At 43.0% G+C, this 27,008-nt stretch overlaps 1 protein-coding gene and 1 long non-coding RNA gene across 4 annotated transcripts; one reads left to right on the plus strand and one right to left on the minus strand.

Annotated features, from left to right (window-relative positions):
* Nucleotides 1-308: 308 nt before the first annotated feature.
* Nucleotides 309-15,284, minus strand: LOC136014776 (uncharacterized). Of its 3 annotated transcripts, XR_010612867.1 has the most exons (4): nt 15,196-15,284; nt 4,994-5,114; nt 2,796-2,957; nt 309-1,779 (listed from the first exon to the last, which is right to left on the minus strand). It is a non-coding gene; the product is annotated as an uncharacterized LOC136014776 (long non-coding RNA). The 3 variants fall into 3 exon arrangements; XR_010612868.1 differs by lacking the exon at nt 4,994-5,114 and having other exon boundaries at nt 309-1,509; XR_010612866.1 differs by lacking the exon at nt 4,994-5,114.
* On the plus strand, nt 15,273-24,619 carry SDE2 (SDE2 telomere maintenance homolog). Its single transcript, XM_065679767.1, has 7 exons — nt 15,273-15,441; nt 16,505-16,622; nt 18,554-18,665; nt 19,198-19,367; nt 20,086-20,197; nt 20,835-21,243; nt 23,832-24,619. The coding sequence occupies exons 1-7, from the start codon at nt 15,328-15,330 to the stop codon at nt 24,045-24,047; spliced, it is 1,251 nt and encodes a 416-aa protein (XP_065535839.1). The 5' UTR covers nt 15,273-15,327; the 3' UTR covers nt 24,048-24,619.
* The last annotated feature ends 2,389 nt before the right edge of the window (nt 24,620-27,008 follow it).

Here is a 27,008-nt window from a genome sequence, read left to right on the forward strand (position 1 = left end):
TGCCACCATCTTGTCTGTCACTTAGGTATAAGGAGGAGCCACATTTGATTTGCCAAGTATTTATTAGGGATGATGCTGTAACACAGTTCTGTGCAGAGACATCCAAGCTGCCTCCAGCAGCAGACATAGTTCAGCCATGTGAGCAGAACAATTTGCTTGGGGCTAACCAAACCTGTTGAGGAAACAGGCATTGCTGCTGTGGGCTGGACACCCTGCTGAAATCGATGTCATCTCCTGCCATGCTCGGATGGATACAACAGGCTGCACTATGCAGACCCTTGGGATTCTGTGATTCTGTGATTCTATGCAGACACACACCTCTGACCTGGCAGTGAGTTTATGAGAGAGGGCTGTCGGGAAACAGAAACTACAAATGATTTTTGCTCTGCTTACAAACGAATTAGTGGAGTAGTTCTATCTACTGATAGCATTTTACAGGAGAATGGTACCTCACTGGACAGTGCGAGAGCTCATACAACCAAGTATGAGAACTCCAAAATGCAGGCGCTGAGGCTGGCACCGCTTCCCACCGTAAGAAGCTCATCCCACCCTGACCAGCTGAACAAGTCGATAGCCGGCAGCGCTACTTCATGGCTGCCAGCAGCCGCCGGACGTTAACAACTCACGGCCTGCCCCTCTTCTAGCTTCAACCCCGGCCACGCAGCCGGTTTCCCCGGGGGGACGCTGCGGGGTGACGGCCGGAGAGCTCCTCTCTGCGCCCATCACCGCCCCGGGGCTGCGGCGGGCCCGGAGGCGCGGTGCCACCATTGGCGGAAGTGCGCTGGAATCCCGTGACGTGGCGGCGGGGCGGGGCGCGGGGGCTGTCCCGGGGTGCCCGGGCGGGCCGTTCCCCCCCCCTGCAGCCAAGGGAGCGGGGGCTGAGTGCGGCTCTTCACGTCCCCGGGAGTCCTCCGCGGCTGCCTGCGCCGCCGCTAGCGGTTCTGGCACCCTTCGGCTGCTGAGCAGGCAGTGCAGGCAGGGCCAGAGCGTGCTGCCTGCCAACCGCCGGCCCCGAAACGACCCCCGAAAGAAAAACTGTTCCAACGTTATCAACTTTCGCACCCTCGTTTCGTCCTCGCTGATTAACGCCATTATAAACACGCTTTTCCAGGGCTACAGGGAGGGGCCCGAGCCCGGGGCAGCCCTTTCAGCTGTAAGCAAGCGCTGTTTGCGTGCCCACGGGACGCCGCAGAAAGAGCTGGCCCCACACCAACATGGCTCCAGACGTTCCTCTGTCACCGGCAGCACTGATAAGCCTCTGCTCCCCCTCTCCGAAGGCCTTTATCTCTGCGGACCACAGGGATCTTCCCCCTTTAGCTGCTACGAAGCAATCTAGCCTAATGAGATTCCACTGGTTTAACTGACAATAGCACAGCAAGGACAACCGCAGTGCTTCAGTTTCACCCCACATAACACCACTGCTGTGAACGTGTCCAGATTGCCGCGGGAAAGAAGATTAGGATGGAAAACAGCTGGTCCGGGTTGGAGCCAAATAAGACTCAAGTAAGACTGGATAGAAAAGAGGAACATCCACATCAGAGGTTGTCAGAGATGTTTTTAGCACCTTGCACAGAAAGTTCACAGCTCTCGTGCAGCAGAAAGAGGCAGAGTTCCACAACTCATCCTCATTGGGGCTGTCCAAGTAGCACTCATTTTCCAAACTACTCTCTATCAACTTCACCTTGTTGGGAAACTCTCATCTTGCCCAGGAGACTCTGGGCAGAGGAAGGCAGGCCTTCCTCACATCAGGTTGGATTAGTTCAATTCACTGTTATCAAGCTGAAAATAAAAAGAATAAATTTTCCTTGGAGCTAAGGCTTCAAGTTGAAGTCCTCCAAACAGCTCCTGGTCCTCTTAACGGGTATGAGGCACTGGCCCTGTTGGACAAAGAGCTAAGGGATCAGCCCCAGGAACGTGGTTTAGCGTGTGGTGTCCCTGCCCATGGTAGACAGTTGGAACTGGATGTGCTTTAAGGTCCTTTCCAACCCAAACCATTCTGTTGGTTTCCACCCAGCCTGTGACAGAGTCAACAAGCAACTACAGCAGCTGCTCCCTATGCAACAGCAGCACAGGTTACAAGCCCCAGAACAAAACATGGCAGAACAGATGAAGTGGGCCTGTTCTGAGGTTATCCTACGAGAGAACAAGAAGTGAGTCTGGAGTATGGCTGGTTCTAAGCAACACTGCAGATATCTTTCAGAAACAGAAAGTCCGCCGCAAGAGATAATGACTGTTTACCACCAAACTCCAAGTTGACTCTGACCAAAGAAAAAATGTGTCTTTCCAACCCCCCCACCCCAAGGCACAGACTAGAACACCAGAAGACTCAGTCTAGTTCCAACTCAGAGACTAAGGTCCCATCCTATTACCCAGGGGCAGTTGGGGTATTACTTATTTTATGCAAAAAGCTACTCATTTTGGTGAATAAGGAGTGTAGAAGACTAGCTTTATTTATCTACAACACTCCTTGACTCCTGCTTTCACATATCTCCTCCCAGACCAAATTCTCCCTTCCTTGTTCTCCTTCAGATCCATCTCTTTTCTCACACATCAAACCCCTGCCACCCTTTGCCCTCAAGCTCTACACTCTCACTTCAATTCCCTGTCCCAGCTCCCAGACTGTGGCCATTTTGTGATTTCATGTTCCCTGTTCACCACCCTTGATTCAATATATTTGCTTAGCTGTTTCATCTTTCTCCCCTTTCTTCTTCTTATCCCTAGCTTGCATCCTCTTGATTTTCATGCCAAGCCATTCCCACCTTCCCCTAGTTTGTCAGCCAGTCCCAGACCCATACCTGCTGTGTTTCCTTCTGCAGCCCCCAGGCTGGACAGCCTTTCCCAGCCAGTTCCAACTCCATCCTTGCAAGTCCAGCCCAGTGTTGCTTTATCCTCTCTCCAGTCCTGGCGAGCCTACCACCCAGTTTCTGGCTGTGGCTGCTATGCAGTTAAACTGTCTCCTGGAAATTAAAGTAAAATGTCAGTACAAAATGCTGGCAAGTTTGTCAGCTCTCTTCCTTTTAAGATGTGTTTTGGGAGAATGAAGACATTTGTAACCTTAACTTTGTATGACCAGTACATTTTGGTACAGATTTAAATGTATTCCTAAATAATCATCTACATACAAGATGAAAATACAGTAGTTACAGTGTTTTTACTAGGAAGTTACTAGGGGTATTAATCACTGGCGCTTAGGAAGGAAAGTACAAGTCACTGAAAACCTCAAAGTGGTTTTGTCTCTGTGTAGTTTTCTGTTATTCTTTGTTTTGAACTTTTCTGTCATTGATTTGTATCCCACAGAAATTACAGCATTGTAATAGCATCCAGTGTGATGCACAGTGGTTTGATACGCTGGACTGAACCATGACACCACACACTGCACACTTCAATCATTTGATTTTTACTGTCAATATATAGGCAAAAAATACACCATCCCAAACTAGCAGCTGAATGGTGCACTTATCTTTAGAGACTGGCACCTACTGGAAATACTGATAAGAAGTTGTTTAATAGTAGTGGACACAGGTTATTCCTTTCTTTTTGGGTAATCTATTTTCATTTAGTCTTTTCATCATGTATTTTGCCTTTTACAGTTCTCTAAAAGACTTCACACATAGCAGACATCATGGCCCTGCTGTTTAAAGAAAACTCTTAAACCCCTGTTTACGTCTAGGTACCTCTCAAAGCTCTGTGGACTTCAATGGGAGATAAATTCTCTTAAATGTACACATGTGCTAAAGTGTCTCCCTGAAGACTGGTCTCTAAGGAAAGTCCCCCTGTTTAAATAATAAGGAAAGAGTACTTGTGCCACATGAAAAACATCCTGGAATCCCTAGTTTCTTTAGGAAGGCTTTAAAGAAGCAGCTATTTTAAAATGCACGATTACCAGTCCTCCAAAGGTCCTTCTGATCACACTTTGAGCATCACGTGTGCAGGGGATTCAGAACAATCTACTTTGGAGACAAACTGCATTTTTCTACTGTCTCACAACCCCAGTGCAGTAAATCTGTTTTGGTTTAAGTTTCTTCCAAAAGGAATTTCAAGGACAAAGTTCTAAGAGAGTGAAAATAAGCCTACAATAGCTCAGAGGACTCCTGGATTGCACTTCACTGTTTGGATTACCACTAATTTTTAGGAAGCTTAAGGAGTTTGACCCAGCCTCTACCTTTGTGGTTCCTCTTCTGCGAAGACTTGCAAGCGCTTACTTTCACTGAGTGCATGCCTGCTTTTATATAGAGACTCCTGTCTCTAATTCCCTATGTATCATCCAGGATTCTCTTAATATAATCTTGTTTGTACTGCCTATTATTAACATACATGCACGGCTGGAACTCATCTGTCATCCTTCTAATGAGGTCCTGCAGAATATGAAAGAGTAAATAACATTACATTAAATCAGCCCTAATTGTTTCTTTTCCATGGGCTAGTGAGTTTCTTCTGGTGTAAGGAGTGCTACACAGAAAACACGTAAGAACACCCTAGCATAACATCCCAAAGCTCCACTCCTATTCCTATCTTGTTTGCTTGTTTATTCATGATAGCCTTTTAAATATGCTTAATATTTTAATATAATTTTTCTATTAAAAAAAGAGTCCATCACCTTTTAAAGACTGGAAGTTGAAAATATTGCCTGATACACAGCTAAGAACAGTTTCAGGTCCATAAGATGCATCATAGCAGTCTCCATTTTTCTTATCAGCTTTGAAGAGCTTGCATGCAACAGCTCATTTTCTTAAGGTGGAAACAGGACTTGAAATATTACACCAAAAACCAGTACTCCTATTACACTGACACTACAAAAATCCTGAGTAGAAACAGAGGTGGCTTTTTAAACAGCTTTATTCTGTATGATAACGTGTTTTCATTTTGCTTATTATGGAATAATTATATTCTGTTTCAGTGTACAGGGGTGATAAAGGAAAATGACAATGAAAGCAGCACTACATGTTTACAGAGTCACAGACCTCTCCTTGTCAGGAGAGCTTCAGCTTCTTACCGACTTCTCTAAGCGTATTCCTTTTCTTCTTCCAGGTCTCAGGACAGTGTTACACTTTTTTTCTTACAGACACTCTTAGTTTGGCGTGCACTGCAGGGTTAACTGAAACAGAACCCAAGTCCTAGCAGGAGATAGGGAATAGGGTACAACAGATAATTGTGAGGTTATTGTACAGCCTTGCCAAAGACGAAGAATTATATGAGACGACAAGGAATAGCTGTGATTTTTAGATAAAATATGATCAAATGTCATAATGTATTTTGGAGATACGCTGTGAAATTTAATTATAACAATATGTCTAAGGCATTGGGTGAAAGGACCGGTGGACAAGTAAAAAGAAAAGGGAGTTTATTCTCTGTAACAATAAGACAAGATTTTGAAATTTACCATACCTGCTCCAGTTAGTTTGCTTTGACAGACACATTTCAAGTGGGCTTTTGCAAGATTTTCTGCAGTATGGGGAAGAACAATTGTTCTTGGGAATATTTCTTCCTAAAGTTACAGTACGATAGAATTATTCAACTCAGTTTAGCTCTCCTGGTTCTTCACACATGACTAAGTTATCATAACAACCTTTTCTGGGTTTTGAGGCATTGCATTGTACTGTGGAAGGAACTGGAGAGCCCGTGGGCTTCATCCTAATGGAGACTACTGTAAAATCTTTTATTTCCAGTACTTCTGTGTCGATACATTCATTAAAGCTGCCAAGGAGATACAACCAGCACAAGCTCTAATTGGTTCCCAAATAAGATCCCTACTACTACAGCGATTTACAGGGAGCTTCTGTTGTAGAAGAATATCAGACCTTGATTTGCCCCAAGACTCGTACACACTAGAAAATATCCCCCTGCAGGCTTGCATTAGGGAGGGAAGAAAAAAAAAGGCTCCCTGTTTTCCACCACCCATTAGGTTCACATTGGCCTCATTTTGCAGTGTTGTTCTTGTAAAGGATGTCTTTTTATGCACTGAGGCAGTATCCAGCCCATGCTGACACTGCCTTGAAAGGCTCTATGAGCCACTATACTTGACAGAACTAAGAGTAATATTATTTATTTCATTTCTTTGCTCAGTACGGTAATCTCATGAGATACGAATCTCTTCTTCATGAGGGCCCTGGGGGCAGCAATCAGAGTGAAACTCAGCTATACTTTAGTACAATGCAAACAGCACAGACCACAGCACTCAGGCTTCAACAAGGAACAGCAGAACGAAGTATCAAGTATGATGCCCAGCACTGTAATTTATTTGGAACAATCTTCTGTAGACTGGTTACTTTTAAAATTAGATCTGCTTCTTTCTTGTAAAAGCACAGGAGTAAGATTGTCTTGAAATGGCATGGAGCCTCATTTGTGAACGCCAGCTGAGGAAGGGTCTCAGAAATGAAATTACTATTCTGAGGTCTGACCCTAACACAGCTGTGAAGTGTTCTCCCATATCCCATCTTTCTTAACAAGCACTCCCAAATCTCAAACCCCACTTTCTGGAGAACTAGTCTCCTGAGAGTAGAAAAGGGAAAGAGAAGATGAAGTGGCAGACAGTATATCTTAAAGTGACAGCAAAGAACATTAATTATTTTCAGTCTTCCGAGACTACGGAGTTTTGGGGTTTGTGGGGTTTTCTGTTTCTTTATGGTTTTTTGCTCGTTTGTTTAAATAAATGAAAGCTTCCTATTTCCCCCAACATCCTTTGTAAGTCACACACTCTGCAGACTCTACCACATTTTTAGAACATTTTTCTTCCTTTCTCCTACTCCTCTTCTCAAATTCACATCTCATAAGGCATCTCAATATGAAAACTGCAGTTGCTATTACGAACAGTTCTTAATAGTAGTGCTGCTCATTAGTTTCTTAGCGCTTAGAAACTTATGTAACACAATTCATGTTTAAGCTCTAAATACCTAATTTGCCCTGACTACAGGGCAAATTAGGTATCTACAGTCCCAGATCAGAACAAAAAGGATTCACAGCTATTCACCACTTCTGAAAATCAGGCCTACTATGACCTTGACTACGTCCCCAGATGTGGACACCCCAAATCAGAGGCTATTTTTTAAAAAATCCTTTGAAAATGCCCAAATATCTGCTTTTACACCATAAAGACAGTGCTAGAGCCACAGCTCAAAGTTCATGGCTCCTGAAAATGCTGTGACCACACATCTCTTGTGACAGAGAAGAGAGCTGGAAGCAAGGGTGCAAAAGAATGATGTGGCAATAGGCAGTTCATTCTGATCAAACGCTGCCTGCCAAGCCTTATTCTCTTCATGGGCACTGCAAAGCTGCTTTCATGGGGCCCAGCTTTAAAGGAGTCCAGTGACTGGAGGTGTCCCTGCCCATGGCAGGGGGGTTGGAACTAGATGATTCTAAGGTCCTCTCCAACGCAAAGCATTCTATGATTCTTGGTGTATGAGAAAAAGTAAAAGCTCCAAATCCCTGCAGACACATTATAACATCAAAATCTCGTCTTTGGATTTGAATGCTGAAGAAAGCATCAGGCAGTTGTGCTTGCAGAGACAAGCTTGATCCCCTAACAGCTCAAAACCCATGAAAACAAACAAGCAGCAGAAGGTAAGTGAGAATGCACAAATTTAGCATGTGCTAACATTGCATGATTCTGGCAAATCTTATGTTGTGAGGACTCCCTATGATTTTTGCATGCTGAGTCCTGGCACTACTACTCGAAGTGTACAAGTGGTGTTAAAATACAAGCCACAATCCAGGCAACAGAAGTGGAGAACATCAGCTGGGTTTAACACAGACTGCAGAGCACGCACGTGAACACAGAGAAGCAGCACCACTTGAAACCTCAGCAACAAAGAGCTACAGGAAGGTTTCCAGCCTGTTTCCCCTGGGCTACAGAGATTTCAAGCAGAGCTCCCACGCTGGCACTCTGTCCCACATCCAATGGAGGAGCTGTGCTTATGTAGGATAAATCCCTACTGTGAGAGGGAGTAATTTATCAGGTGCTACTGCAGTTGACATTACACACTTCATTACATCTTGAAGTTACACCCTTCAGCCTAGCCCTGACCCACAATGGACAGCTAACATTCCTAGGTGCCACTGTCATTTCCCACCTGCGAGAAAGCACACAGCACCCTTCTCCCTTGGGTCACTGAAGAACGAGCTGGCTGTCTGGATTTTGGTATGTGACCCAGGGGGCCTAGAAGGTTGGTAATCCCACGTCTACAACATTTAAGATTCTTGGTTATGAGAGCCACAAAATCACTTGTGGAGCCTTTACAGGTAAAGGGCTGCCTGCACAAACCATGCAGTGAACACACTCCAGTGCCATGCCCAGTTCTACAGATGTAAGACAGTTCCAGTGGCATGAAGGCTTCTGCAGACAAACTGTTCCTGTAACTTCCACTATAAAAGAACAACAGGGAAGAAAAAAAACAACCAACATCTACAAGATTTTCCAACTGTGACTTTCACACACTGGCAAGACTTCTTCATAGCCCTGCTTTGAGAAACAAGCAATGACATATTCTGACACCGACATCACTTCTAGGCCACAGTCCAAGTCAGACAGGCACACAAAGGAACAAATGCACAGCTGTATCATTGTCATGTTGCTAATATTCAAATATAACCATGTGAGGACATGATTTTTCCAGGCCTCTCATACATATGACTTAAGAAAGATCCTCTAGGGGCATAGTAGGCTGTATTACAGATTCCTCACAGATGACACATAGTTACCTCCATTTTGGAAAGGATTAGAAGAAACACTGGAGGGGAGTCCAAAACACACCGGTGACATTCCTTAAACACCATATGAACGATTTAATTTCAATTACATGGTTGTGAAAAGATGTTGTCTAAACAAAATAGTAAACCATTCTAGTATCGAGCCAACAAGAGGCCACATGTCTGCAGTGTTATAATGTCAGTATTCTCCAACTTAAACTTACTGTATAAAACAAAACAAACCCCAAGCATTTTCTCTAAAAATATTTGTATTATTTCTCTTAAAAGGAAACAAATCAAAACCTGCATCCATTATTATTCGTTTGTAGTTCCTCTTTAAGCTAGCAGAACATTCCCTACCCAAGGAGATAAATATTACTATTACAAGAATGTTGTCCGAACATAAGTGGGGCTATAATGAGCCAGTCAAAAGGAAGCTATGTCAAACTCAGCACCCAAAGAATGAGGCCTCTGTACACTACAGGCTGGATCCTTAAGACATTTCTCCTTCAAACCAATGAAGCTTTGAAAATTCACACCAGCTGAGCATCTGACTCATATTTTATCAAGGGCTGAATGATCAGTGACATGATCTGCTTTAAAAAGGATTTATGAACACCACCAACTCACCACAGACTGCTAACCACGTGTTAGCTCACTGAGTATAACCCCAAACTGAAGGTTTACCCGCTTTAGGTACTGCTCTTTACATTTCTGGCTTTTTAGACCTGCCCTGTGTGCTCTCCCTTTTGTCCTCCCTTTCTCCTTCAGTTTCTTTGTAGAATCTCCCCAGGTAAACCGAAAGCAAGCAGATGTGGGTGGGGTAATGTAATTTGGGAGCTCCTCCCAACTACTGGAAATGCAGCTTCAGTTTTAGCAAGGAACATTTCCAAATCAACTTTCATCTCAGTTGAAAAACAAATAAGGATGCCTGACTCTTTTCTCCTTCAGCTCATCTGTAGAAGAGTGTAACTTGCTTTGGTCTAGGAACTTCAAATTACTGCAAACAGTGTCACAACGGGATGAAAAGCTCACATTGCAAGTATATGCAATATTCACTCTCTCCTGTTTCTTAAAAACTTCAAGGCAAAGGGGTCTGACAGATAATAGAGATCTCCCATGTACATAATGCACATCTGGTACCATATATTCACGCTTAGCCTAGGATTTTTGCGAACTTGCCAAACATTCAGATGACAATTAGGAAACTGGGATCCAGTCCTTACACAGAGATTAAGTAATTTAGCACAGTGTCTCTGAAAGCTATAATTAAAAGCAGTTAGTTTCATTACAGGGAGAGCAAAAGTAAAGTGGCAAAGACCTATTTTTGGTATTGTTTTCCTATAAAATATATTGTACGCTACAAGCCACCCATTCACTGCTCTCCAGCTGGATTCAGTTACAATTAATCAGAACAGACCAAATCTAAGCATTAAGGCTAGCAAATCAGAGGAAACATAAGCTTAAGGAAATCCTGGAATCTGAAGTAAAAGTTTCTACAATATTACCTGGGCGTCTAATCAGCCAATTCATTTCAAATTATTGCTGCCAAATTTAAACTTCTTTTTAGCAAGACAAGTCTGACTGTGCTGCTAATGCTAATGACCAAACAGAAAGGGTCCTTGGTTCTCAGGTTCATTACATATATACTGCAGAGTTCCTTCTTGAAAGGACTCAGTTTAAACATCCTTGCATAGGATGGAGACAAAGATATTGAGCACAACAAAGAGACTAATGTGAAGGCAAAACCAGTTTTACAGCTATCTTTAAATCTTGATTATGTCTAAGTATCTGCACTATTACCAACTGTGGGCTATAAGAAGAGTTAAATACAGTTATTCACCACAGACTTGTTAGGAGAGTGAGATCTGGGCATTCACTTAGAGACAGTAAGTATATTTAACAGTAGCTATTGTATTAATACAAGGGTAATAGAAGTAACACAACATTTGTATCTCTCCCCCCGCCTTGCTCCCAACCCAGTATCAGGTATCTTAACACACCGTCTGTACCCATTGTGCTGATGACACAGAAACTGAAGCAGATGCCTATTGACACTTGGAGGAAGCTGCACTTGCAAATATCAACTTAGATTCATTACGGTTAATTACATTTTTGTCACACAGTATGATGTCATGGTATCTTAAGTAAAAAATGTTCCCTCATGTCATTTAGCATCTTCATTACTGTCCTAAGAACATGCATACAAAGGTTTCTTTTCATCCTGTCCTGATCACCCATGCAAATATAATATGAAAGCATGTAACTTATTGAAGTCTTGCAGATATGTTATCTGGAACTTGTGCTTTGGGATACCACTAAAATGTATATGAAAATAGATCCAGATGACCCAGTCTCCATGCATAGGATAGTACGTGACCAATCAACTGGCAGATGGGAAACTCACTCCTAAAAGAAATGTTTTCAAATTCTTGAAGTGACCTCAGTAGACAAAATTTACCTTGGTTAGTGTGTGTACACTTAAGACTATGCTAAAAGGAACATACATCTGTTTCATATTTTAAGTGGTATCTTTCATCCTTTCTCTTGCCTGTGTCTAGGAGCATTTTCAGAAGTGAGATTCATTGAACTCTTATCAGAGCAACTTTTGACCCATCTTTTGTTAATCTGGGTACCTTGCGAACAACTGGTTTTGTGTTCTTCACTCCCACAGGCATTTTTCATGTGCAGATTAGAAGTCAGGGGCCAGTAAGTAACTCACAGATCTCTCAGTAGAGTCTTGCATAATATGATCTTGGTCTTGACCACAGTTATTAAGCACTACAAAGCACTGCTAATACTATTAAAACAGAATATACTGGAGGAAACAATAAGGGTGAGTGAATGAATGAATGAATGAATAGCAGCATTATGACAGTTACACATCTGGTGGTTCTAGATAAAGATATTGAAAAAATTGCGTTCTGTGTAGATTTTAAGCAGGAAATAGTCTCATCTACCACACTGCATACTATAAGCACACCAAATAATTCAGGCATCAGAAGCATGGGTATCAGAATGAAATAAGAAAAGGGTGGGTAGTCTCATCTCTTAAATTATGTCAAGATAGCAGGGAATTCTAAATTCTAATCTTGGTCCTTCCATTGACTTAAGAAAGTAGTATAACCAGTTTGCCTGAGTGTCACTATTTAAAAAGTCAGAGTACTTACTTATCCCAGAAGGATACTGTCAGGTTTAATTAATTATGTCTGTAAACCTTTCTAAATGAAAAGTGGCAAGCGTGATTTATTAACTAAGTCTAAAGCACCACTACAGAATTAGAGGTTGAGAATTGTTTTATCAAGAGAATAACATTCCTAATAAAATACATTTCAGATGGGAAATTATAACAAGAGCCTTTTTAATTTTTTTTCTGAGGAGCAAGGCAATACACTTTTGATGGGTTCTAGGAACAGAAGTGTAATCAAGAACAAGAGATACAGGAACACTTGCCCACTGACATTAACATGGCACCAGCTAAACAGCATTGAATAAATCATGAGAATGGAGACTATATGCTCAGTACTGCTGTAGGAACAAGCTGGAAGAAAACTACTCCACTGCCTATTAGATGTCACTTGCTTGTAGCTTGGCTACGCATAAGGATCTGCACAGGTCACCTCGATATAGCTACCCAGAAACAGAGGGAGTATGGCATTAGTAGCCCAAAAGTACCTGTAAAGTGGCAATGCATGATCCTCAAAAGGCCTGATTTATGTCAGTAGGACTCCACTGCTGTCAGCTCTCATGCTCACAGGTATATCACAGCTCTAGCATATACCTGCAGGCAGAATCCAGGTGCCAGAGTTATGGATGACAGGCAGCTGTCATTGGCACACATCTCCCAGGGTGCATTAGGCTCTCTATTTTGGTCCTCTTTTCCCTACGATGAGGCTGTGTTAGCTAAGGTACTCCTCACTGGGAATTTCTAATTCAGCTGGTGCTCATTAGAGCTAGGAATTCATCACCACAGATAAAACAGTTCAAAACCTTCAGAAAGTATGTGGATCAAATGACCGGTGAATTACACCCATTCAGCACATCCACTGGACAATCCTGTGGCCCAACTCCTTCCTGAACAACTCCACCTATTTGGCCAGTACTTGCAAGTTCCACACCCTCACAGCCAATAGCAGGAGCTTCAGAGGAGGAAATGAATCATAGCCTTGGAATGCAACTGAAATCCCACAGATGTAAGAAAATACTTATTCATCTGCATACGTACATGTGCATACCTTATATATTGCCAATTACATTTCAATCAGATACTGCATATGAATAAAAATACTCTGGATCTAGTGGAATTTAACATCAGGTGGCATTCCACATGTGATCTATAAATGGAACAAGCAGCACCATGTGATTTAAAATACAACACTGACTGAATTTGGGCCCGATGCAGCACAAAATAACCACAGCTTTTCCAGGCTACACAGGCATCAGGCTTGAATGGTCACACTGTGGCAACAAGACACATAATTCAGAAATACGAAGTTGTTATAGAAAGTAAAGACAGTAAGGGATTGTCCAGAGTGGGTCAAAGTGCTTTATGAAAATATTTCAGCTAAAACGAACATAGTGCAAGAAAGGGCGAACCAAGTTTGATTTGTGGGTTGGCCAAAGCAAACCCTTGGGGAAATCCCCTTAATTAAATTGTTACTAATTTGTTTATGTTTGCAAGCGAGGTCCCCACTTCAAGCCAAATCATTTCTCCACCCCTTTGTTTCCCATCATCCTCTTTTTTTTACTACATTGACTTAAGATGATCAGGCATGAGAGCTACCTATCCATGCACACACACGCCTTGCCAAGCAGCATGGTTCTTTTGTAAGCAAAAAGGGTGGGACTTTCTGAACAGCCAAGCAGCTCACACACAATCCCCATTCTTTTAAAGCAATGCTGATTCTTAAGACCTGAGTTTAGCTGAAGGCTTCGACACAAGTGCCTATCTCACTTGCCAACAGGGGATTTTCAGGGTGCCAGGCGCCCTCCTGGCCAGGGGACTCCCTCTTGGGTAAGGACAGAGCTGAAGTGGGCAGATTATGTTGGAAGCAATAATCCTTGGCCAAGCTGCTACTAAAGAAACAGGCACTGAATGTAATGTCATTTTTGTAAATAAGGTGAGAGGTGCATTGCACTGCAGAATCACAGAATAGTTTGGGTGGGAAGGGACCTTCAAAGCTCATCCAGTCCAACCCCCTGCAATGAGCAGGGACATCTTCAACTAGATCAGGTTGCAGATAGCAGGACAGCCCACCTAGGTCTTCACTAGTGCTTGCGACAGTCTCCGCAAGAGCGACCTACCTTCAAATATCCTCTACAAGGATGGTTATGTTGAAGACATGGAGGAGATCTGAAGCCACCGTAAGAACACAATAATGACACTACCTGGATTGCCATCTCACACCTTGGTGTGTGTCCTTTCCTGGACAGGTAGAGGCATGCATTTTCTTCTAACCAAATCTCCAGGCTCCTGCTTACTGGTAGTCCCTGCATGTTGTGAAGAGCTGAGTGTTGCCTCCTGCTCCAACTCAACTTTCACCCTCATTTACAAACATCTGTGACTGTGTAACCAAATCTGCCCCAAATATCGGCATCTCGGGCCTCTCCCCACCCATATGCTAAAATGCACATAGGAATATGCAGGACAAAGAAGTTGGATTCCATCATCCAGCAAGTCCTTACATGAAATTTGTACCATATGTGATGGGACAATTAAGAGCTGCACATTTCCATCAGATTTCTTACACCTGCAATGCTTTGCAATAGCAGCACTGCCCCTTCCCAGCTGCATGAGCATTTCCATTGAGCCACGGTCCATTTTTGTTACTGTCACCTTTGCAGAGTCCCCATTACAGGCTGTAAAAAGCCTTTACACGCTGGTAGGCTGCACATGGCTGTCTGACTTAGAACAATGAGGCTCTCTCATGGAGAAACTGCCTCCTGGGATGGCTTCTTGCATCATGCTGGGTGACAGGGACATTTCTCTGAGCATCACACTGTGGACAAACAGTGCGCAGGGCCATTTCCTAAAACAAGATACCAGGACACCATGTGTAAGACTATGGTGTGATCAGAGTTATCCTGTGGGATCCTAGGCAAAAGTTGCTCCAGCATTTCAAGTCTCAAAGAATGCCTGATAAATATACCTGGATTCTCATTTAACTGTATGTGCCTAAAAAATGATAAACTGAAACTAAAAGGGCTGAAACATCAGACTGATTCCAAAGTTTAAAATGTAAAATAATAATAATAAAAAAACGCAGGTGTAAAAATGATAAATTGGGTCCCTAAAAGGACTGAAACATCAGACTGACCTAGAAATACCAGAAATACAGCTTTCCTTACATGCAGCCTGAGCCTCCAGCACTTAAAAACCCCAAAAAACTAACAAAACCACCACCAAAAAAAAACGAACACATAGCAGAACCCCACAGAAATCTTTACAGCTCTCAATTTAGCTCAGGGACATGAAGCAGCCCAGTTAAACCACCAGAGAAAAGACGCCGCTACCTCACTCGCCATTACAGAGCCTCAGGAAGCCGAGACCCGGCCCGAGCCTTTCCCTCAGCGTTCCTGCCTCAGCTCCGCCCACCGTTACGGGCCTGCGTCGCTGTGCGCAGGCGCGGCGGAGGCGCGGCAGTAATGGCGGCGCTGGTGCGGGATCCCTTGGCTGCGCGGACGCGGCTGTGGTCGTTGCCCGCAGCCGGTGGAGACTGCTCAGTTCGCGGCCTTCTCCGCCACCGCGCTCGGGAGCTGGTGAGTGAGGGAGCGAGCGGCGTTCCCTCAGGCCTCGATGGTGGTGGTGGTGGGGAATGGGGTATGGGGTGGGGAGGGTGGTGGGAGGCCCCGGTCGCCGGCTGCTCGCCACCGGGCGCTGTGGGATTTGGCTGGCGGCTGTGGCGGTTCGCAGCGCGGTGGGCACGCTGCTTCTGGTGGCTGTCGCTCAGCAGAGCGGGAGGGTTTGCTGTAACAGAGTGCTGTGGTCGCTTATATAGATAGTGTGTGTGTGTAAAATACATCAATCTTAAGTTCCTTGCGGTTCAAAAAATGTGGGGTTTGTTTTTAATACGGAGTGTTTTGAGCACTTAGTGTACGTTTTCCCAAAGCACAGCTTTTAGAATCATAGATCAGTAAGGTTGGGAAGGACCTTTAAGCTTATCCAGCTGTTCCCAGCGCTGCCAAGGCCACCACTAACCCATGGCACGGAGCGCCTCGTCTGCACGGTGTGTGAGCACTTCCAGGGACGGTGACTCCAGCGCTGCCCTGGGCAGCCTGTTCCAAAGCCTGACCGCCCTCTGGGGAAGGAATTGTTCTTAGTATCAGTCTAAACCTCCTCTGGCACAGCTTGAGGCCGTTCCCTCTTGTCCTGTCCCTTGTTCCTTGGGAGCAGAGATCAGCCCCCTCCTGCCTCCATCCTCCTGTCAGGCACTTGTAGAGAGCGATAAGGTCCCCCCTGAGCCTTCTCTTCTCCAGACTAAACCCCCCAGGTCCCTCAGCCTTTCCTTGTGAGGCTGCTGCTCCAGGTCTTTCACCAGCTCTGTTGCCCTTCTCTGGACCTGCTCCAGCACCTCAATGTCTCTCTCTTGTAGCAAGGGGTTGCCCGTTCATGTTTCCCATCAGCTGATTTAGGCTGTGCTTCATTCCTGTCTACTGAAGAATTAAAACAAGCACCACAGAGGGTATTCACGCGTTTAAGATCATCTGATTTTTCCTTCCCCTCTGTTCCTGTAGGAAGGAACCAAGCATTGCTTCTTACTGAATTTCTTCGTAAGAATGTTTGATTTCAGCCATAATGTGACTCAATTTTGTTGTTTTTTAGAACATTCCTGAAGAAAGTTTGTATGTGAAATGTAACGGACGACTGGCGAGTGATGAGGATGTGTTGCAAAATGGAGCCGTTTATAGTCTGGAACCAAGGCTTTGTGGTGGCAAAGGAGGTTCGTTGCTTAACTGCTTGTTATCTATTAGATTCTAAGGCTGTAAAACTTCTCATACTGTAGTCTATGCTGATAGCAGCAGTCCTGATATACCAGATCTCTTGTAATGTGGATGAATGTGATAATGTCTCTGAGCTGAAACCAAAGTCTGCATGCAAAGCTGAGAATTGAGTAGCTGGCATAGCTCTTCTTTGCATCCCTGGTCAGCTTAGCTCTATTAGTAGACATCTGTAAAGTGCATTAGAGTGACTTCAGAGTTGAAATTGTGTTTAAAAGTACCTGGCTTCTTAGGCTTCTAAGTTTCATTCGTGGTCATGTAGGACAAATATTCCAGGTGTGAATAGTCTGTGATTTGAGTATGTTATATTTCCTAATTGTCTTCTCTTATTTGGAAAAAAAGCCCCATATAAATTCCAAGCTCTCTGTAGCCTAAGAACTAAAGAATTCAATCTAAGCTAGACTCCTTATATTGATAAAATATTTAAACTCTAATATTTTACTGAGGATGTACATCAACCATATAAAGCAGTACAGCCACTGGCAATGTGGGCATTCCCCACAATGGAATATGATGGGTGAAGCAAGTTTAGGAAAGTATTTGAGTGTAATTGGAGTCATGTTTGTTTTTTGAATCCAGTTCTTGGATTTTTCCAGTTGTTGTACTGTGCTGAATACCTGTGCAGCCTTGCATCAGACTGCAGCTCAGCTTACTTTGCTGCCTTCAGTTTTGGATAGAACTGGAAATAAATATTGTTGCTATAGCTTAGGAGGTGGTGTGGTTTCTTTAAGTGCCCTAAAAGTGGTGCATATGGTAGAGGTTCATAATACAGGATGCTTCTTTCTCACCTGTTGTCCCTCAGATTCAGTTATCCTGGGATAACAGACAACAGAATGCGACATACGATGTGCATTCTGTGATTCACTCGGTGTTACTGATGTGCCACTGGGGTCAGTTTGAAGTTGTTCTTTAACAATTTTGTTTGCCTTCTAAAGGGTTCCTTTTGTTTTGACTTTGTAACTTAAAAGCCTGATAAAACCAGGCAGACAAAACCAGGTCAGAACTATTGGGACTTGCTGTATGATCTCAGCAGAGTACAGATTATGTGGGCTTAGAAGTGAACTGAGTATTTTATTATCACCTGTGACCTTGGCTGAGTTTTGGGAACACAGCTGTCTAGGTGTAGCAGCTAGGTCCACATTCTTCAGAATGTAAAATTCAGTAGCATGTTTCATGAGCTACAAAAAGTCTCCTCACTAATGACAGCTGTTGGTTTTATTAGCTGAACACAAAGCTTTTTCTGCCTCCTGATACAGTGAGCTGTTTGGCTGGTGACTGTAATACTCCTTAAAAGTACTTGTAGGGCACTAAAAAGTATAGATTTCTTCATCTTCTTGTTAAAAAACAGTGCTTGGCACTTCCAAATTGCTGGCTGGATTATATTAGTATTGATCCACAGTGTGTTTCTTTGAGGTAGTTAAACAGCTGTGTTTCTCCAGCTGGAGACAACATAAGGTGGGACCAAGTGAGACGAATCAGCTCTCTTGCCTATAAGTAATTAGTGGCTGAGGAGTGTATATAAATCTGTTTTGGGAGGCTCTCCAGCATAATACTGTACATCATGATCACCTTGATGAAGTGGTTAAGGCTAGCTTCTAAAATCTGCAGTCCATCTTTTGCGATACCAGGAGTACACAACTGAGATGAGTGGTAAATGCTGGGTACCTTTTCTTTCCACTTAGTCTTTCAGCATTTCACCCAATGACAGTTCTCTGACATGTTCCAGCTTTCAACCTACCCTTTATTTCAGTTGCACTGAGGGAGAGGAAGGTGTTGAATTTACTGTATTCTTTATCCATAATTAACTCTTGTTGTGTAATAGCTCGTCTCCATTTCTTTCTGCTTAGCTAATTCTTGATGTCTCTTTTCTCAGGGTTTGGGTCTATGCTGCGAGCCCTTGGTGCTCAGATTGAGAAGACAACAAACAGAGAGGCTTGCAGAGATCTCAGTGGAAGGAGACTTCGAGATGTCAACCATGAGAAAGCGTAAGGCATTTTCTTAGGGGCTAGAACTATAAAATAAACTGGCCATGTAGCTCACTTAACAAGAGCTTAAATGAGAGCCTGTTTTAGAAATGACATTTTATTTTGAATAATACAGAGGAGCAAAAGTGAGATCTTAAGCACAAATGGCGTGGAAGCCAACAGGATTCTTCTGACTATAATTACATTAGTGCAGAGTAGGAGTGGTTGTACCGCAGCCTGCTTCTGAAAGGCTGATGTGCACCTCTTGAGATTCTCATCTGGAATTCTCACAGTTCTCTTGGAAGCTGCAGACTGTGGTACTGGGGATATGTGACCTTACTGCTCTTTCTAGCTTCCAAAATAAACTTTACTCCTTTCACTGTAGCAGAATCTCTATATATTTTTTCAGTAATTCCCCTGGGTGCTGTTAGTTGTCTTTTCCCATTGTTTCCCATCCTAGCAGGTGGTAGAAGCATTCAGTAATTGCCAGGCAACAAACTGATATTACATTAAATGCTGGAAACACTCATTTTCATGGTTCTGTCGTCTGCAGGATGGCTGAATGGGTGAAGCAGCAAGCAGAACGGGAAGCAGAGAAGGAGCAGAGGCGGTTGGAAAGGCTGCAGCGGAAACTTGTGGAGCCAAAGCACTTTTTCACCAACCCAGACTACCAGCAGCAGTGTCATGAAATGGCTGAGAGACTGGAAGATTCAGTCCTTAAAGGTATTATAGTTTAACCTCACTTCCTCTCCTCAAAAATTGAAAAGTAAAAGTCCCTATAGCCTCACTCCAGTATGAAAACAGAAAATAAACCCTGATTCCGACAGTAACTCTTTCAATTGAATGAAATTTTCAATTCCAGTAAAATTTGTTGGACTTGATTTATTTCCCCTTTGTCTGCTGATTCTCTTATTGAACAGCATAACACACATACAAGTGATGCTTTGTCTTGCTGTGCTATGGTGTTATCTCACTATTTATTATTTGCTTTTAAGCAAAATTCTGTAAGTACTGCTATTTCAGGTGTAAGAATTCTGCAGTCATTTTTAGTGACATGGTAAGATATAAACGGGTCTTGTGTAAAAGCTAGAAATAGAATCCAACTAGAAAATACCTTATTTCTTGTACTGTTATTTGTAGTTACTTTATTAATCCATGGATTGTTCCCTTGCTGGCAGCTTGATAGTGAAACTTGAGGCTGAATGGGATGTAGAACCTGAGAGTTCAGTTGAGGACTCCAAGCTGAAGTCACTCTTTGCCTTAGTATAGCCATATAGAAAAGCTTTTGCTGCTACTGAGTCTTGAATCTTTGAGTGCTTCACATGTGCATCAATAGCAGTTATTTTCAGTTAGTGTTTTAAATTGCATCAGAAATGGAAAGTAGAATTCATAAGATATGAATTGTGTACTGATGAAGTAGACTTTTAATTCTGTTTTGAAGGATTGCAGGCCTCTTCAAGCAAAATGGTGTCACCAGAGAGCAGCAGTATTCGGAAGCGTCCAGGTGAACCTGGAGAGAATGGGACCAAACCTCGAAAAAGAAAGTGTTTTTGGTAAGCATTATGCCTTGTTTTCATACTCTAGTATTAAGCCTTGAACAGGATGAAAGGTTAGGTACATGCAAATGAGCAATGTCTTAGATATAGACTTCAACAGGAATAGGGAAATTGAACTGATTAAAGTGGAGAACTCTATAAATGTTGCTGTGTTCATACAGTTCTGTCCCAGCTGGAGTAGGCAAACTTGATTTGAACTAAACCCTTCTAATACGGTTATATTCTGCTCCTTCCCATTGTCCTTTTTTCATTAATGAATTAAATTTACAATGAACTGAAAAAAGAGTTCTTTTTTTTATTCCTGGCATCTTTCACCTAATGTAACATACATGAGAAATCTTAGTGATTCCAGCGTTTCAAGTAGCAATAGGTAGCACACATTTCTGTATTGGGAATGCTGTAAAAAAACCCAAAAAAAAAAACCAAGCCAACAACCTGTTTTTTGGGGTATCCTGGGTCCTGTTCAGTATTAACAGCTCTTCCATTTACTAAACTGTCCTAACTAGAGTAGTTCACAAGATCTCTCTGAAGTGAGGTTTGGGAAGAGAAATGTGACAATAAAAATAATTATTTTAACGTTTTTCTTTAAAACAAAATAGATGAACATTAATGTGTAACATACTGTTTGTGCCAGGCTGGGGTTGGAAGGACTGGATGACTGTGACAGTTCGGACTCTGAGGATGACAGTGAAGATGATTCTCCTCATGCATCTGATGGAGGTTGTCCATCAGGCAGCTGGTGTGATGAAAATGCTGGAAATTCAAGTGCATGTTCAAGCAGCTCTGTGGAGCCAGCAGAGGATAGCCCAGCTACCAGTGCAACTGAGAAGCCTCTGGAGCAGCCGGAATGTAGTGGAAGAGATCTGCAAGGAGAGACAAGCACAAGTGGGCAACCTGAAATTCCAGCTGAAGGAAATAGTACAATGACAAAGCCCCTGAAGGAAGAGGCCCAAGAAAAGAATGAAGTAGCCCAAGCTCCAAAAGAAGAGGAGCAAGAAAGTGTTTCTCTGAAGGCACAGGAAACAAACCAGTTACAGAGCACAGTAAGTATGAAGCAGTACAACATGTGTAGTGTATTTTTCTTCAGCTGCTTTTATTCAATCACATTGCCCTTTGTGGATTGCATAAAAGGGGAGGGGATTTGTGTCTACGACTTCAGTGCATTAGATGTGTGTGCTTGGATGATCATAGTTTCCCTAAGAAGCTAATGGAATCTCCAAAGTTTGCTTCAGAGCACAAAAAAATCCCAAAGTTAAAAGGAAAACCAGCTTAACTGAAGATGCATCCTACAACTTAGGACAAGGGAATGTATCAAGTTAATGGAAACTGTAGCCAAAGAATGTTCTTCATTGACAGTGTCTCCATAGACAAGGTTGAATTGTAGGGTGGTAACATTGTCTTGAAAGATGCTTGGATTGGTCAAGAAAGAATGTTATAAGATTAAGATTGTAATAGTCTAGAGTTTCTACTAAGATGCAGTTCCCTTGGGTGTCTAGTATTTCCTGAGATCCATGTTTCCTTGGGGGTGTTTTAGTTTTGTTTTTGGTTTTTCTTCTTCTACATAAATAGTTACACTCTGGATCCAAAATTCTTCATGGATGGGAAAAAGGAAAATAAAGCCCTTCTGTAGAATGAAAAGCTCTTATAAATACTTCTTGCATGTTACCAAACACTGTCCAGTGTGGCTAATCTTTTTTATAACATAATTTGAATTTAATGTTTATAGTTGACCTCAGTGTTTAAATTAGAAGTTGTTCTAAGTAGACATCCCCTAAACCAATTGGCTGATCAATCTTTCTTAGCCTTTCTTATGGAAAGGCTTGAGTCTAGTTCATAGAGAACTGTGGTGGTCTTGTGCCGACTTCAGTTCTTTGTGGATTGTTGAAGGTCTGGAAGCAGCAGCTCCCTCACTAGAGAGACAAGATTAGTGTAAATGATGGGCTTCATCTGAACTGCAGAGGGTGGTGGAAGAGGAGTTTTAAAATGAATCATCTGCTATATCTGTGTTGGAAGCAGGTCTGTACTGTTGCCATACCATTATCTGCGCTGGCAGTCTGGGTTGGTGTCACAGCCCTCAGCCACATCAGGAGAAGGGCTGACCATGAAGTTCCTTCTCTGGAACAGGAACATCTTCCTCTGACAGCAGGATGGCTGGGATTCTTTTGCTGAAGAGGCTTTGGATCAGTCTTCCAGCCAAGAGAGACTGTGGCTTTTCCCACTGAACTGATGAAAGCCCAATTAATATTTGGCAGTGAAAGATGTCCATACTTTGTTGCTTCTTGCTTGATATTACTATTAAACATTTTTAGGGGTAGTGAATCTAGACTTATTCTAGCAGTAAAACAAAATGTGGCTTCATTTTTTGGGCGAAGGAGTTGCTTGGATTCAAGCCTACCATCAGCTGCCACCTCCAATGACTGAATTCTGATAAGTGGAAGTTTAATACAGTTAAATGGAAAAACAACCAAGGATGTATGAGATAAATTAGAACTTTGTCATCTACTGTACCTATTAGAGCTGGCAAATTTTAAACAGGATGTTTACCATTCTTCACTGTTTACCTTTTGCTCAGTATTTGTGAGGCTCTATTCCTAGAACAGGAAACTCCACCAATGCTGTGGCAGATTGCTATTGCAGGTGGAAATACTTTTATAATAGCCCTGGATAGATACTTTTTTTTCAAGTAGGATGAGAATAATGAGGCAACCAGTCTCTTTTTGTATGCTTAGCAGGACAAAGGTTCTAATTCTGCTAGGGCTAATTGTTTTTGCTGAGTGCATAATGGAGTGGTCCTATTCCCACTGCTGGCATTATGTTGTCTGAGGTCTCTTTGATAACTCCATCATGATACGTACCGTAAAACTAATACACGCTTTTAAGTATCTAGTGAAATGGGCATAGATTTTTGTGTCCTTTTTAGTGTTCATGCTTTGTGTTTTCCAGCATTTGAATTATCCAGTCTTTGTCCATGTTCTTTTGTGGACAAGGCCTTGCGCTCGGACTAGACAATCTGTAGAGGTCCCTTTCACCCTCGATTACTCTGCAAATATTCTGATTGCCTTTTAAGATGTAATTTTAATCCACTTTCTTGTGGCAGGATGAGATGTGAAGTTCAGAACTTGCTTTTGATTAATCTTACTGAAAAGAGAGTGGGTTTATATATATTTCTATAATTACAGTGTAACTGCACTAGAAATAACTGTTCGTCCTCCTTCCTGCCCCTGCTGGGGTGTATTAGTTATATTCAATGTTGGGCTCAGAAGGGGCTGTTGGCTTTGCCATGCCTCTGGAAGCCAAGAGTTATATACTAAAGTGCTAGGTGAGATGGTTGGCTGGTTTAATTCATGGTTTTGGGGAGTACTTCTATAGCTCTTACAGTTACTTACTGCTGGCTAGCTTCAGTTACTACAGTGATGCAGTAGTACTTTACCTGGGTAGCGTAAGTACTTCTAATAATATGCAGCATGATACACACTGAGACACTGCTCAACTATAGTGAGTAATTAGGAGGTTGAGACAATCCTAATTGAAGGTCTTTTATAAAATGAAGCATTCTGTCTGTGCTTATTCTTCCCGAGACCAATCAGGAAGACAACAATAATAGTCTGACGGGATGTTTTTCTCATTGCAGGAGGTGGAACCGATAGACCTGATGATGTTCAACTCTGCTGCTGAAATGGAAGCCCTGGGTTTAGACAAACTGAAGATGGGATTGATGTCTTTAGGACTGAAATGCGGAGGCACTTTAAAGGAAAGAGCAGCAAGGCTGTTTTCAGTGCGAGGTCTGTCTAGAGACCAGATCGATCCTGCCTTATTTGCAAAGCCCTCCAAAGGGAAAAAAAAGTGATTTTTTTCAATTTTCTATCCCTGTGCTTTTTGATTTTTCTTATTCTACTGAAATTCTGTATGGCCACATGTAAATCTTTGGCATCCCTGGATAGTTTTGGTTTCTATTCTCAGTGAAGTTTGAGTAACGTGAGTCGCTAGATAGGGAGTTAGTCATTTCAATATGTTCAGTATTAAGGGAGTGAAACTTCTGTCTTGATCAGCTTTGCAAATGATTGTAACAAGTCTTAATGCAACAGGTAAAACAAACTCTCTGTATATGGACATAAATAGCCTTAATGTTTTCTGGAAAGTGGTTTTATGGCACTGTCATCCCCTATTTTAAGAAAAATAGCAATCCTTTCTTAGCTTTGTATTGAATCACCTTTAATGTGAATTGCAGTTAGCACAGATACAACTGTCAAATGAGAAATATTGAACTTAAGATCTAGGTTTAAAAGCTGAAGTTTCTTTGAATAAAACCAACATTTTTATATGGATGAGGTCAGTATAAATACTACTTTTCTGTGGGATGTCAGGCATGATGTAAATTCTTAATATGAGTAAATATTTCTTTTAGAAGAAGTTAAACAAGGGTGTTTACTTATTTTGCTCTGGAAAAGTATCTGAGTGAGGGAAAAGAGAATCACATCCTTAAGGAATTAAGTAATGTACACTGGCTGGCTGCTGGAGGTGAGTAGGATACAGAGTGATCATCTGAAGCTGAATGGGAAATACAGGATGTGGTTTTTAATTCCTTTGCTATCTTAAAACCAATGGAATAGACTGAAAAACCAAAAGCACCACCACTGCAATCACTTATCCTAGAGCAGTATTTTCTCCCCAGCACTGGGAGCCTTCAGTGCAGTGGTGAGGGCCCCTCATGTGTACAGCTGCCACAGCCCTGGTTTGAGAGGCTTTAAAGTGTTCAGTTCAGTGCCTCAGATCTCACATTTACCACCATATGCTGGAGAATGTTGTGTTTAGATTCTGCTCTCAGATTGTCTTGTAGAGACGCTTGAGAAATTAAAGCTTCTCTCTCCTGTTCTGATGTCACACCATCCGTTTGGCTCATCAGGTTTTGAAGTACAGTACTGGCAGGAAACGGGCTTCAAATGCTGGGAAATCAGTTCACTCCTGTAGTATTGGTTGTTTCTGACACGAGCAGTTTGTATCTGATGCTTCAGTCAGTTTTGCAGTCTTACAGGCTCTTTCTTCAGAAGTCATTTTGTTGATGTGTGGAAGTTTTGGATTGTGAGAGGGTGTTAAAAGCTCAAGGATTTATTCCTGATGAACTCCACAGGCAAGCTGCTAAACAGTTGGGTTGGTGCAGCTGCTCCGAAATGCTGGTTAACCTGACAGTTCATCCTGCACCAACACGGCTTTCCAGGCAGGCTGTGTTATACAATGACGTTGGAAGGCTCAATGCCCTGCAGGTTTGTGTGCGGTACAGTCACAGAATGATTTGTGCTGGAAAGCACCTTAAAAGCTCATCCAGTTCCAAGCCCCATGGGCAGAGACACCTTCCACTAGACCAGGTTGCTCCAAGCCCCATCCAGCCTGGCCTTGAACACTGCCAGGGATGGGGCAGCCACAGCTTCTCTGGGCACCCTGTGCCAGCGTCTCAGCACCCTCACAGGGAAGTACTTCTGCCTAAGAGCTCATCTCAGTCTCCCCTCTGTCAGTTTAAAGCCATTCCCCGTGTCCTGTTCCTACAGGCCTGTATCAAAAGCCCCTCTCCAGGTTTCTTGTCAGTCCCTTTAGGCACTGGAGCTGCTCTAAGGTCTCCCCTTAAGGAGCCTTCTCTTCTCCAGGTGGAACAAGCCCAGCTCTCTCAGCCTGTCTCCAGAGCAGAACTGCTCCAGCCCTCGCAGTATCATGGCCTCCTCAGGATTCTCCCCAGCAGCTCCCTGTCCTGTCCCCGGTGCGGGGCCCGGTACCGGCAGGTGTCGCTGCGGGCCTGGGCTGCGGGGCCGCGGGCTGTCCCCTCTCCGTGTTCCCCTCTGCCTGTCCGGAGCGGTTCTCGTTCCGCACGGGTCATGGCTCTAGGAGACGGGGCTCTGCCCTGCTGAGCGCAGCGGTGAGAACTGGGAAGCCCGGACTTCATTTCTAACACAGCAGCCGCTATCTGAGCGAGCCAGAAGTACTGCGTGTACTGCAGCTTTTCTACCCACAACGTGTATTTGACACTACCTATTTGCAGGCTTATTTGATGTGGTTAAATTGAAGTCCATGGTATCCTTTTAACTGAGTGTCCCCAGCTTCTAAATTCACATCCACAAGATCAGCTTTGTTAGCATCCCAAGGAAGGGCAGGTATTTGCAGTGGTGACTGCTGCACCATCGTACACAAACCCAGCACTTTTGGATCTGTCTGGGACAGTGTCCTGAAAAGCTAAATTTGTGGCACTTGAGGGCTAAATTAAAGCACACACAAACTATTCCCTCTTTATCTCCATATGGGATCCAAACATGATGAACTCAGCATTTTGCAGCTAAAATGTAACAATCGTTAGTAAAATCTGGTTTATATGATGAGCAGTGACTTAAACGCAGTAACTGATACAGCAGGGTAAGGTGATGTTTGGTGGTAGTAAAGTGCTTGACATGTCTGAAATTTTAATCTATAAAGGAGTCTTGGAATATTTTGGGAAAAAAAGGGGTGGAAAAAGGGACAGAGACAAGTGTGTGCCCAGGGATACATCCACAGGAAGGATTAACCTACAACAGCACAGGTGATATTTCTAGTCCAATGGATAATGCAGAGTTTGCAGTACCCTGCTGGTACCTTTCTTTTCCCAAGGATTAATGCAGCTTTGGATTCCCAAAGTGTTTCTGGTTGTAAACGCACCAAAACTGTGAACATATTTCTAAGAGCAAATCTTCATGCTCCCACGCAAACACTTCCCCAACAAGTGTGTGACTTGCAGAATGCTTCTCAAGTGTCACTTCTATGCAGTTATTAAAAACATCTATAAGATCCA

Source organism: Lathamus discolor, chromosome 5 (assembly GCF_037157495.1).
Source record: "Lathamus discolor isolate bLatDis1 chromosome 5, bLatDis1.hap1, whole genome shotgun sequence".
Lineage (NCBI taxonomy): Eukaryota > Metazoa > Chordata > Aves > Psittaciformes > Psittacidae > Lathamus > Lathamus discolor.